Here is a 13,314-nt window from a genome sequence, read left to right on the forward strand (position 1 = left end):
CTCAAATTGACGTCACCAGCCACACAGATTAGTCAGAACCATCTTTGGAAACTGTTGAACCCATTTGTATCTGTCAACTGCTAAAGGCCTGTAATCACTTTTCCAAGTGCCACGAAAGAAAAAAAAAAGCCAATACTGCAACTTGGGCAATGTAACATAATGCACTTTAATGTAATCTAAAACACTTACTTGAATTGCACACAGGAAAAAGTAGATTTTTGTTATCAAAAGTAATGCACATTTCTATTGATTTTCATGGAAGACAGAGAAATAAACTGCATATTGTGAGTCCAGAAAATTCTGATTATGACACTATTATAAGTATTTTACCAGGAAGAAGAACAAAAGCACTTCAACGAGGATCATGGTAACAATGGGAGGGCACAAAGAGATGGCAGGGGTGTCAGAATAAGATTAATAAAGAATGGAAGTAATAAAAGAAACAACTGTAAGCCCAAGGCACGCAGCACCACAGTGTAAGTATAGTCTGAAAGTAATTGCATTTCCTAATCGTACCTCTGGGCGACGCATGCCTTTTACCAATAAATGGTGAGCTGACATGATTGTTCTATCATCCTAAGTCTCTCCTCACATGACCAGCCATCAATATTGTAAATGAGCCTCTTCCAGGGAAATATGGTCTGGCACTGGCATTACAACAGCTCACCTCAAATATGAAAAATACAGAGAGAGAGGCTGTGGCTAGGAGCTATACAGGAATTACACAGTGAACCCATCTCCTCTGGCAAAACTGGGCTCGTCTTCAAAGGGGAACTCATACTAAATATAGATTCAACGTTGGGTATTTATACCCACGGTTTGGGCGCTCCCAGCCTATAACTGCAGGGCTGCGTAGCCTTGAGCTCGCTCTGTTTTCATTGGGTGCGTCAGAGCTAAGAGGGAAAGCCACAGAGCAAAGACGCGAGAAAGACTGTGCAGCCAGATATAACTTAAGAGTGGGAGAATCATTTCAAGAAGGACATAAAAAAAAACAACTAAAAGTCATATATCATCTTATTTAACAACACATTACATAATGAGGTGAGATGCAACATATATGGAGAGTGCAGGAGCACAACAGGACACACACACACCAGTGGACTTCACATACTCGGGGACGGTGTGGCTTCAGAGAGCGTGAGGGAAGTGTGGAGTCGTCAGGGTTCAGGGAAAAAACACAGAAAACACCGGCTACCTCTTTCCCCTACACTAAGAAACGTTTTAATGAGCAGCTTCATGTCCCCAGTGGAGATCCATGCTGCCATGAAAGCTGCTCTATTTCTGTTCCTTTTCATCCTGCTCTCCTCCTTCAGACCTGACATTCATTATTCCTTCCATCTCCTCAGAGGGATAGCAAGGCACTGTAACTTCAACTTTCCCCCCCCTTTCCATTTTTAGTGGTTATCTCCTGTTCAATATAGCGACAAGTTTAATGAATATCACATCACATGTTAATTAATTTCATTTCATAGCATCATTCATACAGATACCCACTCATTATCTCTTCGATCTTATTTATGTATTCATTTTTCAATTAAATGTGCAAAGCTGTTCACCAAACTCCCTAAAATAGATACTAACAAACAAAATGTTAAACCGAAAGCATTCCTCTTATTGTATATTTTGATATGATACGATGAGGGTATTGGTGGTACGGTATTGAGTTGAATTCTTATAACGATATATTTGTTTCTTTGTATTAAATGACATCCATCCGTCTCCCTGACAATATTTCAACATTGTCTTTTATTAATTATTTTTTACTTAACTCATGATCAAGTCTAACATTTTGGGGAACATGTTTAATCACTTACTTTCCCAGATTTAGATGAGAAGATTGATACTGATGGACAAAGGCAGGCTAGCTGTTGCCCCCTTCTCCCAGTCTTTATGCTAAGCTAAGAAGTTACTGGCTAGCGTACGGAGGCGAGAGCAGAATCGATCTCCTTATCTAATTCTCTGCAAGAAAGTGAATTTGTGTATTTTCCATAATGCCGAGCCACTCTTCCAGGCATAACTTCCCCAACATATTTTACATTGCAGGGATCTTAACTATGTTTCTCTTCATCTAATAAAACTATAATAGAACATGTGCCATCCCAGTCATAGCCCCCAGTAACCGGTGACAATAATCTTCCTGTAAGGCCTGGCCACTTCAAATCCCTCTCTCCAGCCCACTATGTGCTAGAACATTGCATTTCAGACCAGTTAAGGCACTGGCTTGTAACTAGATAAAGGAGGAGAGTGTATGGGAGGCAGGCAGAGGGGCTGCCTTGGTGTCCTATAAATGACATTGTAATTCTGTGAACATGGGCTTTAGTATAGCCAGCCGCCATTAGGGGAAGTGGGAAAGAGGGAGGTATTTTTGCCACTTTACCCAGCCAAGCATCTCTAATGGTGTGTGTGTGTGTGTGTGTGTGTGTGTGTTTACACACATAGTCCACTCTGTCTGAAAGACTCCCCTTGCCCCTTTTCCCGTCTGCTCACTCACACAGTGAGAGACAAAGCCTACAAGGACCGGTGCTGATAACGAAAACCCAGCATTAGCACCGATATAGTTTTATTATGCTTTAACAAGCTTTTGACTCCTATTCAATAGCACAACACGGTTACAAACCTATCACACTCAGAAACCCCACATAACCAGGAAAAACACTTAAAATAATGTATCCATCCAGCATTAAGAATTCACATGTACGCAGTGGGAGTGAGCAAAGAGGGACTGTGTCATTTTTTTCCCTCGGATGTCAGGTTAGTACATGCAAATAACCGATCAATAAAGCAATTAAGACATCAGTCAATCATTAAGTCGAGCGTTAGAGGCCCCCCGACAGCGTCCCAGTTCGCTTCAAGAAATTCTCTGCTGCGTAAACCAACCTGAGAGACTGCCGCTTCGCTCTGAGCTGTTGTGAGAGCTGGTGGTGCTGAAATCTTGTGATTGGTTGTGTGGTATTCTATTAGACAATCCTTCAGCCAATCGGTAGTCAGGAATGAAAAGGAGGGCTACAGTGGGGGTTAAAGGGCAAAAATTACAGTGGCATCAGGTGATTGGCAGTTAGCACAAGCACATGCATACATGCAGTTAGAGCAATAAGCAAGCAGGACAAATTTGGGAGTCACACATTCAACAAGGTGCACATATTCAAGCTTTCATTCACCTTCTGATTGGTGTGCGACAGACACTGTTGATTTGTTGTTGCGCCAATCTTTAAATTATTCAGATTGACGAGTGAATACGATTTTAAGTCCATATTTGGGGCCCTTTAGAGAGATATACTCATACAAAATTGTATATCATCATACTTCTTAAAATAATGACAAGGAGAATTAGAAATGGAGATTTTAAAGATTCATTGCATCTCAAGGGCTGTGAAAAAACTAAAATGAATCTGTTTTATACTGTTGGAGAAAGAGATCATGAATATGTATTGGAATAGAGCAAAGGACTGCTCATTACACCTGTAGCGTGAAACTCCACCCGGCTTTAAAAAATCCTGAATCAAATCCACGGTAATTAATTTGGATTATTTTCTTAAACATTAGTCAACCTAAAATGGATTGGCAATTACTCTGAAACTCAATTACTCCGGAGTGGTACTATCATGAAAACCCAGCAAGAAAATGGATGGATGACTTAACTACACTACTCCTTCATGAGATGTTTATTCAACCTTGGAGAGTGACCAAGATGATGTCTGCTGGGGGAAAATTTCTCTTTTTAAGACAACCGCCCTCAAGCCACAGTGGCTTTAATAAGGCTTCAGAGACCTTTGGTGGAAAAGTCTTGCAATTGTGTGGTTTACGATCTGGCTTGATTCCCTGTTACAGGATAAGAATATTACAAACAATCTCCAGGGAGATTGTCCATATTCCATTTCCACTTGCTGAACCTGACACACGAGGGTAACGGCATCGCCACACACCTCTACCAGCAAACTATCTCTGAGAGAAGCTTACTGTTGTTGCAGGAGTTCTTGTCAGGCAAGGAGTACCCCAGGTTTGCCATCTCCTGCTTGGCCTGGAGGGAGGCCTTCCACTGGACCTCAGGCAAGTCCACGGCCAGCTCGTGGATGCTGCTGGAGTGGAGGATCTGGCTGGTGGCATAGGGAGTGGCCTGGGATGTTTGGCCAGGGCTGTTGTAGTTGGCTTTGGTGGTAAAGTCTATACTGCTGTAGATGGCACCATCTGAGAGCATGGTGCCAGTTTTATCTCCTTGCCCAGTGGGGAGATCTGTGGAAGAAGAAAGGAGGGAGTTCATAGAATCGCTGTTGTCTAAAACAAATGCTAAGCTCAGCTGTAACCCTGGAGTATTTAGGTCAACACGTTTGTCTTTTGTGGCCGATAAAGAGAAAAGGACTATCCCTGTACATCAGGCCTGGAGCAACCTGGGACTTAGAGTGTGATGAGAATGCAGTTTGGGTCCATGTGCTTTCAGGTCAGCTTATATCTTCAGAAATATGACTTAACCTGAGAATAACCTGTTAAGTTATTCTCATAAACATTTACAAAAAAAATAATCATGGCAGTCCCGTTTCCCCCTCTATACATGTGTGGATTTCTCACTCCCCTCCTTTTTTCTGTTCATACACATGAGGGACAATGCTGCTGCTCTGCATGTGTGTTTAAGTGTGATGACTGAGGAAGGGAGAGAGAGAGAGAGCTAGGGGAAGAGCAAGCAGACTCTCTCCATGGCGCATGGTTTGCATGCCCAGTGAAGGGGAGATGATGTAGAGCCATGGCGGAAGTGTCCGCATCTGCGCCAGTCAAGCTGCGCATGTCCTTCACGACTGGCTGCTCGAGACCATCCTTTCAAACACCCACCCACCCCCTGCTCCTCTGCCCGTCTCTCCCCTCACATTCTCTTGCTCTGAGATATAGGCTATGACACCAGGCTGGACTATTTGCCATTACTCAGCCCGGTGACAGCGGAGGCCCCACTGTTAATGCTCTGGCTGTCCTCTGATGTGATGTATAAATATATACGCAAAACACACAGGCAATATGCATATATGTATATCTTGAATGCATGTATGTACATGAAGAACAGAGAGGAGGCCGCCATCATCTTTCATCTCTCATGGTCACTTTCACAACATCTGGGACTCACCTCCCCGACCAAAGTTACTCAGGTCATTGGGCCCCCCGGAGCCGCTGTTAACAGGCAGGCTGGTGGCTGGCCAAGAGTCCGCTAACCAGGGGTAACCCGGGTCACTGGCATTCAGCAGGCCCGGCCGGCTAAACGGAAACACAGGATGAAACACTACATTACCCACAGGCTGTGAAACTGCATTTATAACAGAGATTTTTGTGCAAAACAAGACTTATTAGACATGGTTTATTTTGGTTTATGTAAATGTGTTCCGGTATAAACATGAAAAACATGACAGCAATCAGTAGCGACTCAATGTGAAGACAAAGAGAATCAAACATATGTTTAAATGTTAGTCTGTGCCCATCAATGTGTGTTTGTGTGAGATAAGCTTGCCATAAGCCACTGAAGCTAATAAACACTTCTGAGATAGGAGGAAATACTGTACTGATACACTTTGTGTCTCATAAAGTTGGAATTCCTTCAGGCTAACACAGCCCTTTATCCCTCTGTTTCTCCTGCTGTGTCTTTGTCACATTCCCTGAGTTATGAATGCAAAAGCACACTGTGGAGACACTTATGCATGCATTTGCTCTTTGCACACATGTGCACCAGCGCACGCTGACACCCACATGTATAAATTTCCTTATTCATTAATATCTTGCACATACAGCGGTGTTTTCCCATCAACCCCTTGTGGTGACGTCCAGACAGTCTAAATCTTATTTGATGAGACTTCAAGCCCCACCACGATGCCCCCGAAACCCACTTGTGGGATGCCTGTGTACGAGAGAGGCCAGCTCCATTTAACAGGTGTTGTGTCCCTCCTGAGGGGGGCGAGAACCATAAAAAGCAGTCATTAAGCCTTTAACCTGTCATGGGTGACTGCTGGGAGGCCATTCGGATCACTTTACTGTACAATCACGTCTGAGGCTCGTTACCATAGATAACACAGATGGAGTTAAATGAGAATTAGAGATTGAGTCAAATGTCTAAGTATCACTCCGTTGACACATCATTACCTGCTTTATTCCATTGCAATTGTTAGAAAATGTAACACGAAATTAATCAGGTATAATTGCGAGTGTCGAGCCGACAAAAGACCCGAAACAAAAATATCAAAAGCATTTAATTCCAAAATTTCACTCTGAGAATTCACGCCCTGCGATGGTCAGACGAGCACCGCCTGTGATAAAGCGAATGGTACCTTCTCAGAAACACAGCACACCCCGCTGTCAGTGCCCGGCAGTGCCGCGTGTAGCCGACTACAGATACACGTGTGCGCTCCGAGAAGCCGCCGAGCTGTTAGCAGCCTGGCGGGGCTTTTTGTCTCAGCTCCAGCGGGATGACGCGTTGGCTCTGAGGGACTGAGAGCGAGTCAAGCCCCGAGGACAAGGGCAGGTAATGGGCGTTCGGCAGTCAGTCTCTGCCTCAGCCACAAGTTCTAATGAGAGGAGCTGTTCCACAAAGAGAGAGAGAGTGGGGAGGGGCTCCAAATTAACTGCAGTCCTGGCAAGCTAAGAGTCCTCGCTGTGGTTCCTGAATGCCAAAACAGGCCCTCGGGGGAGACAAGTCATTCAAATTGATGGCTGTGCATCAGACACATGCACTTTTATAGGGTAATACATCTCTCCCCGTCCTTCTAGCTCTGTTTCTGGCTGCCATGTCCCCCCACTGCCATCATTCTCTCTCACTATACCGTCTTTCCTTAACCCTACTTACATTTATTTCCCCCATATATACACCTCCACCTCCTATTTCTCTCCACCACCTCTGGAGCGCTTAGGATCTGTCAGACTAAAAAGCGGCTAAAAAAGAAGAGGCCATTGTTCTCTTTTGTTGACTCCAGTAAGACTGCTCTACAAATACACAGCATCTAAAGTAAGAGACCCTGCCTTTGTCTTGTTACTTGTCTCATTTGCCCGGTGTGCTATAGCGAATCCTCACCCAGCCCTCTAGAGAAAGACAAGGAGCTGACAGTGGAAATGGCTGCATCGTCCTTGTATTTATCACACAGCAGTATTCCGGCTGAGGATGATTAGAATAAGACTGATTTCTTCTGGGGATACATATATGTCTGTGTGTGAGAGAGAAGGGGAACACTGAGACATACATCTACTGAAAAGTCGACATTTAACTTTTAATCCCTGCCCAACCTAGGATGGATGGCAACCTTGGCAGATAAAATTTGATTTGGAGCTATTCCTCTTCCTGTTAGATATTACGGTTAGTTGTAATGGCTAGGAAACCATAAATACTGCCTGGGATGCCTGACACTGAGCTTCCCATAAATAAGCCGAGTGAGAGATATTCATTCCAAAGCTACTTCATAAATCAGGTGTTTATGGTCCTGCAGACTAGTGAATGGAATTTGGATTAAAACTCTAGACATTAGCGAACACTTAAAGCAATGGGAAACACAGATTACTTTCTAGATGAACTCTCAGGAAACATGTCGTCATTAAGCATTCAGATCCTGGGATGTAAAGGAATCTCCATAGCAACTGTGTCACTGAAACCTGTTCACATGCAAAGCTCACGCTGTTGTCCCAGCCGAAGAGGAGTGAATCTGCTTTGCTAAAATATTGATCAATCCCGGGATAGGAAGTTATTACTACCTTCTAATTAACATCTCCCTATTGGCAGGGGGATAAGAAATGGGCCCTTATCGGCTTTTATCAATTTCAATTGAGCAGCCAAAGTCAAATCGCCCAGGTCTACCAATCTGCAGCCTATTCATCTTCCATGAATCATTTATTTTGTGATCGATTAAGCGTAATTGTTCAGTCAGGGCAATTTGGCAGGAGCCAATGAGAAACTGGAAACAGATGCGGCTTCATTTGCTATTGTCTAATTAATGCAATAAACATCTCATGTAACGAATGAACACATTCTCCTCTGATACTCTGCTACATATTCTCACTCTCAGGGCAGATGGGCAAGTTGCAACATCTGGGATGTGATGGCACTCGAGTGACTAACGGATTGGGAGGCTTGTGTTAGACTTTCAGACTGCATCCTATTCCAGCCTGGTGAAAACTATGGCGGTCGCTGCTGACTAAAAGATATTGACAAATATGGAGCAGCACAAATACAGACATTTCAAATCCCATTCGCGGAAGTGAGAATCAGAACCACTTATGTGGAAAATTGAAGGAAAAACACCACAGCAGAAAAGTAGATGAGAAAAAGCACGGCAAGTGGCGTGGCTAATTCATTGAGAGCATGCCGGCAGCTCACAGAACAATATCGGCAAAATTCTCCATTGTGGCCCGCGAGTCATATGCACAGCGTCATTGAAAAAGGCAGAAATATCAAAACTCTGCGACCAGACTGCAGAACAGACACATTCCCAAAAACCCAGAGACACACGGGGGCAGATTTAGTTGGCAATCTCCCCGTGAGTGTTTGAGATCTGGAGGCTTTACCTAGTCAGGTGTGATAAGCAGTAGATAGACAGAAGCCCGGGATTCTCAAGGGAGTCTCTTGAATACCCACAAAGGCTCAGTAACCGGTGTCATTGAGATGTGCCCTATTCTCTGTCGCCCTCCTCTCTTTCACTAACACACGCTGAAATGGAGCAGGCGGTATGGGGGTGCAAGCAGGGTACCACCGCACACCTCTCCCTCGGGTAATTATTTTTACATTATTACATGTGCTCAGATCCCAGCCGCCCACGCAAGGTGACAGGCAAATTTATCACTCCAGAGGGCTTCTGGGTTGCCAGTATAGCCAGCAGCGGAAGATGAATGACAAAATAAAAGCACTCTCTGCTTAAATTGTTTCTGTTAATTCTGTTGAGGAGATTTATGAGTTCATCTATCGATGCATGAACGGAGATGTGGTGGAAATGTATATTTGCACGCCGGTTTGCATGGCAGGCACACAAACAGATATTGGCTATCTATCAATGCATCAGTCATTTATCAGTGTTAAAATCAAAAGCTTGCTGTAGACTTAAGGCATGACCGTGGAGGAGAGTTTGTGTTAAGACATGTAAAGCTCAGGACAGATCGAATAAAACGACAATGATGGAAGATGGATGTTTTATTTGTTTGGGATATTGCACATGAATACTGATTGTTGGGTTTCTGGTGGGACACTCACCTTCCATTGCTCATCAGACCACCGTCCACTCTCTGGAATGTCACTGAAGTTAGAGAAGAAAGAAAGAGGAAGAGGGAGGAAAGAAAAAGACAAAGCCAAATATTAAGTGTTTCTAGTATAACACATAGCCATCAACCAGGATGTATTTCCATCATCAAGATACATTGTGGGTTCAGTATTTTGCCCTTGTGCTTCAACGGCAATGTATTCATCCCTTCTTTTTTTATTTAATTTTTTTTACACAGCTAGATAGTTGATGAATTCCCAAAGAGATCCCTCTGCGTCCAATGCCTTTCATGAAAATGTAAAAGAAGTGCAATGATGGGAATTGCATATTGCTTTGCATAAATGGAGACGTCATGTGCTCCTCAAGGACAAGATGCCTGATGAGAGGCAAAACTCATTTCATCTTTCTTATTTTGCTGCTGAGTTATTATCAGATTTGTGATTAAATCTCAGCCAAAAAATGATTAGAAAAGGCAGAGGGCTCATTAATCACATTGAGTTTTCTATCTACAGGCGTGGAGACTGAGTTACTGATCCTTCAGCTGGCAGGGCTCCCCCAGAAGCCATGCATGTGGCCTGTTCCATTACAGTGATCTATAGATAACAAGGGCCGCTCTTTGTCAACGGCTAGTAAAACCCAATGGCTCAAAGTGAGAGACGTCTGCGAAGGATCTATTTCATCTCTCTTCAACGACCATGATGACAAAGCAGCGTCGAGAGTTCTAAGCATGTAAAAACTTCAAGGGATCACAGGAAGCACCAAAAAGCAGCAAACATTTGGGAAATCACCTCATACTGATGTGGGGGAGAGAGGATGGAAAAAAGGAGAGCTGGTTTACTCAACAGAGGGAAGGAGAGCTGTTAGTAATTTAGCTCATTTGTTCCACAGATGGAGATTAAAGAGAGGAGGCTGAACATTCCTCCTCTCTTTTCTGTTTCATTCAGGTTGATTCCACAACAAGCCCTGGCATGGGCGAGAGAGGGGGCTTTTCTGTGGCTGACGTAGTAACAGATGACAGGGCAGAGGAAACCAGCATAATAGATTACAGTGGCTGCTAACAAGACATGTTCATGTACCTGAGTTGATTTAATCCAATTTCCTCTGACATGAACAGAAGTTTAGGATGCTTGTGAGGAGAAACACAATCTAAAACTTGTCTGGTATGGATATTGGCACAGTTGATAGTATATTTATTGCATTTAGGTTTAAGGCAAGTGGATTTAAAATATTTCCTGGTCGCAAAGGTTTTACCAGATAGAGTCAACATTGCAGGTCTGCCTGAATAAAATACAGCTTTGACAGCTCGAGACAGAGTCCCTTATTCCGTCATAGCTAAAGCCATTTATCTTTGTTCCACCACCAACAAACTTCTCTGTCGTTTGAGAGAGGACTGACAGGCGGAGGAGGGTGGAGGCGAGGGGAGGTTGTGCGGCGGGAAGGCCTCTGAAGTCCCTATCTGTGCTCAGGCACATTTCTGGGCTGCTGTGGAAGACTTTTATGTTAGCCAGAGTGACACGGTGGCATAGCTTTGCCTCTCGCCTCCGTCTTCCAGATAAGCACTTTCTCCAATATGAATACAGATTAATCCCCTTTAATAAGCATTAAGGGGGGGGTGGACATAATCAGTGTATAAAAATTCCATCAAATCTCCTTCCTGCTGGATGTGTGCCTCAACAGTGTGGTGATTTACCGCGTGTTCTGACAGCTTTAGGAGGCTGAGACAGGACACTCTCGATACATCAACTAATTGTCAATACAGAAAAGCACTGTAAGGCTCTTCAGCAGCACTCTGGCTCATGTTCGAAAAATCACCTCACTCTAACTCTATAATCTCTGCAACATGTGACCTTGTTTTGTGCTCGCCACTCTGAACTCTTTTAGCAAAATAACCTGCTTCCACTGTGGCTTTTCTGAGGTGTGCCCCCAATTTAAAAGAGATAACGTTCACTGACATATTAATGTCTTCCATAATCTGTTGTTAGAGCCGCTGTGGGTTTTTGGCTACAGATCACATCGCTACAGAATTCTTTGACAAAATAAGAGAATTTTCATATTAATATTCCCAGTTTCTCTGATAGGCTGCTCTTCTGTCAGTCCACTCCATCAACACATAGACAGTGACAATATAATACTGTTGCAGCCATCAAAATGGCTCTATTTTAACAATGAACAAAATGTAGCCAAATATGTGTAGTCACAGAAGAGGGAGGGGAGTGGGGTGAGGTCATTTCAAGTAAAGATCACAAAAACTATACAGAAAGAAAAGGAGGGAAATCCAATACACCGCTCAGCTTCCTAACTGACACCTATGGAGAACAGATGTACATTACAACATGATCCGAGTCTTAAAAAGAAAACAAAGATGAATACGATTATTAGAGGAGAAGGAAAATGGGCAGTCGCACCCTGCACCACAAGAAAAATAAAAGACACACAAGACAGGATGACATTTCATTCAAAAACAGCAACACACATAGACACAATTACAACACAATAGATAGATAGGGCCGTAGGTTTGGCAGGAACAACGGCTCAAGTTTGCAGGGCTGGGATCATGGCCAACAGCAAATCTAGATTTCTTTGCCTCTGTTTGTATTGGCCGTTTGTATTTGCTTTGGCCATGACAACCCGAGCACAAATACTATAAGCGGGCAGGAGATGAATCTGCGTAAGAGGTGGGGTGAGGAGACGGGGACAAATGAACAGTACCTGCAGGGGTGAAGGTGAAGGACTGGACTGTAAAACAAGAAGACAGAGAAGTTGTGCGTTAATAGCCTGCAGAGATAAGTGGTGCTTGAGGGGTATCTGCACACCGGGGTCGGGGTCAGGCGGCGCTGAGGGGTCAGAGAATGTAAGACCACATTGCTGCCCAGAGTGCAGAGCGACAGCCAGGAAAGCAGCCAGCTCAGAAGCCACAGAGGTGTAGAGACGGTGGCACAAGCCAAAGAGAACACACAAACACAGAAATGAAACTAAGCTCAAATGAAGAGCAAATTCACCAGACCAGCTTGTAGTAGCTGCCACTGTATTTATTCATTTCGACTTGCTTAACTTCCAAAAAATTTGAATTTCAGCTTGTTAATGAGACAATAACTAATGTTAGTATGTAGTGTTACACTGACCGCAATGTTATTGTGTCAGTTTATTTCCATTTTTCTAATTAAATCTTGTACCGCTGGCAGTGCGTGTGGACTTGGCGGTTGCTGGTATTGACTCGAGGTCATTCAGTAAAGATGTCAGGGTCAGTGTGTGGGAGGAGAGCTGGAACACCTCCAACTTCAGTGACCAGCGGAGACTGCCCACTCAGTTCGACCACCCAGGGCTATTAACCAACACCGTGGGTGGATTTGTCAAAAGAAAACCTGTAGCCCTCTGAAAATGATTCACGCTGACATCTGTCTCCCTCTTGAGCTTTAACACCTTAGCAATGTCAACCACACTGCTCGCTACTTCTACAATCTTTTAATCAAAACTCTACTGATCAAGATGGCAGCATGTAGAATATTCTTGCTTTGACAGAGAGGGAAATATTTTTTGTTGAATGGTAGATGAACGCTCCGTTGTTTGCTGAAGCAGCATGTCATAGTAAATGTGCATAGGTGGACAGACTATGATCAGTCTAACCTGCGTAGTTGCTCAGGCCCTTTCGCTTCTTTCTCCTCCAGTAGAGCCAGATGCTGAAGCCCATGAGGATGACCCAGCAAGCGCCTCCAATACCGGCGATAAAGGCAGGCTGTTTCACCACATCAGTGATCTGCTCTGTGATGCTGTTGTTCCGGTTTCCATGTATAATCACGTCCCGGAATTCCTTACCTGAGGTCACGAGGATAAACAAGCAACATTAGTGGGATGCTGGGTGGGTAGCTTAGTGGAGAGAAAACAGGCAATAACAAAGCTGTTGTGCATGTTTTGCTGCTTCAAGGTGAGTTCATAACATCCCAACCGCTGTTCCCAACTGTAACACTTTTTTTCACTGAACAGATATGACACCTACAGATAAATCAAGACAGGGTTAGGGCTGGATTAAGCTCAAATAAAGTAGGTCTGATCAATTTCAGCTAAGATATTGACCAAGGGAGCAGGACATGGATCTAAAGGATGTGCAGTGAAA

General features: G+C 43.9%; 1 protein-coding gene across 9 annotated transcripts in view; it reads right to left on the reverse strand.

Moving 5' to 3' along the window:
• robo2 (roundabout, axon guidance receptor, homolog 2 (Drosophila)) overlaps positions 1-13,314 on the reverse strand; it is a 248,847-nt gene that overhangs the window by 15,614 nt on the left and 219,919 nt on the right. For 4 of the 9 annotated variants that reach the window (XM_068585857.1, XM_068585853.1, XM_068585854.1 and 1 more), the window contains 6 exons: positions 12,828-13,016; positions 11,913-11,939; positions 9,197-9,239; positions 5,108-5,235; positions 3,958-4,230; positions 2,878-3,003 (listed from right to left, as the gene is read on the reverse strand). In XM_068585857.1, coding sequence (XP_068441958.1) covers positions 2,878-3,003; positions 3,958-4,230; positions 5,108-5,235; positions 9,197-9,239; positions 11,913-11,939; positions 12,828-13,016 — 786 coding nt within the window. The remainder of the gene's footprint in view (positions 1-2,877; positions 3,004-3,957; positions 4,231-5,107; positions 5,236-9,196; positions 9,240-11,912; positions 11,940-12,827; positions 13,017-13,314) is intronic. The other 5 variants (XM_068585856.1, XM_068585858.1, XM_068585861.1 and 2 more) reach the window with 3 other exon arrangements.

This window comes from Clinocottus analis, unplaced genomic scaffold, assembly GCF_023055335.1.
Source record: "Clinocottus analis isolate CAN_PGR_092001 unplaced genomic scaffold, fCliAna1.0.p SCAF_2, whole genome shotgun sequence".
Classification (NCBI taxonomy): domain Eukaryota; kingdom Metazoa; phylum Chordata; class Actinopteri; order Perciformes; family Cottidae; genus Clinocottus; species Clinocottus analis.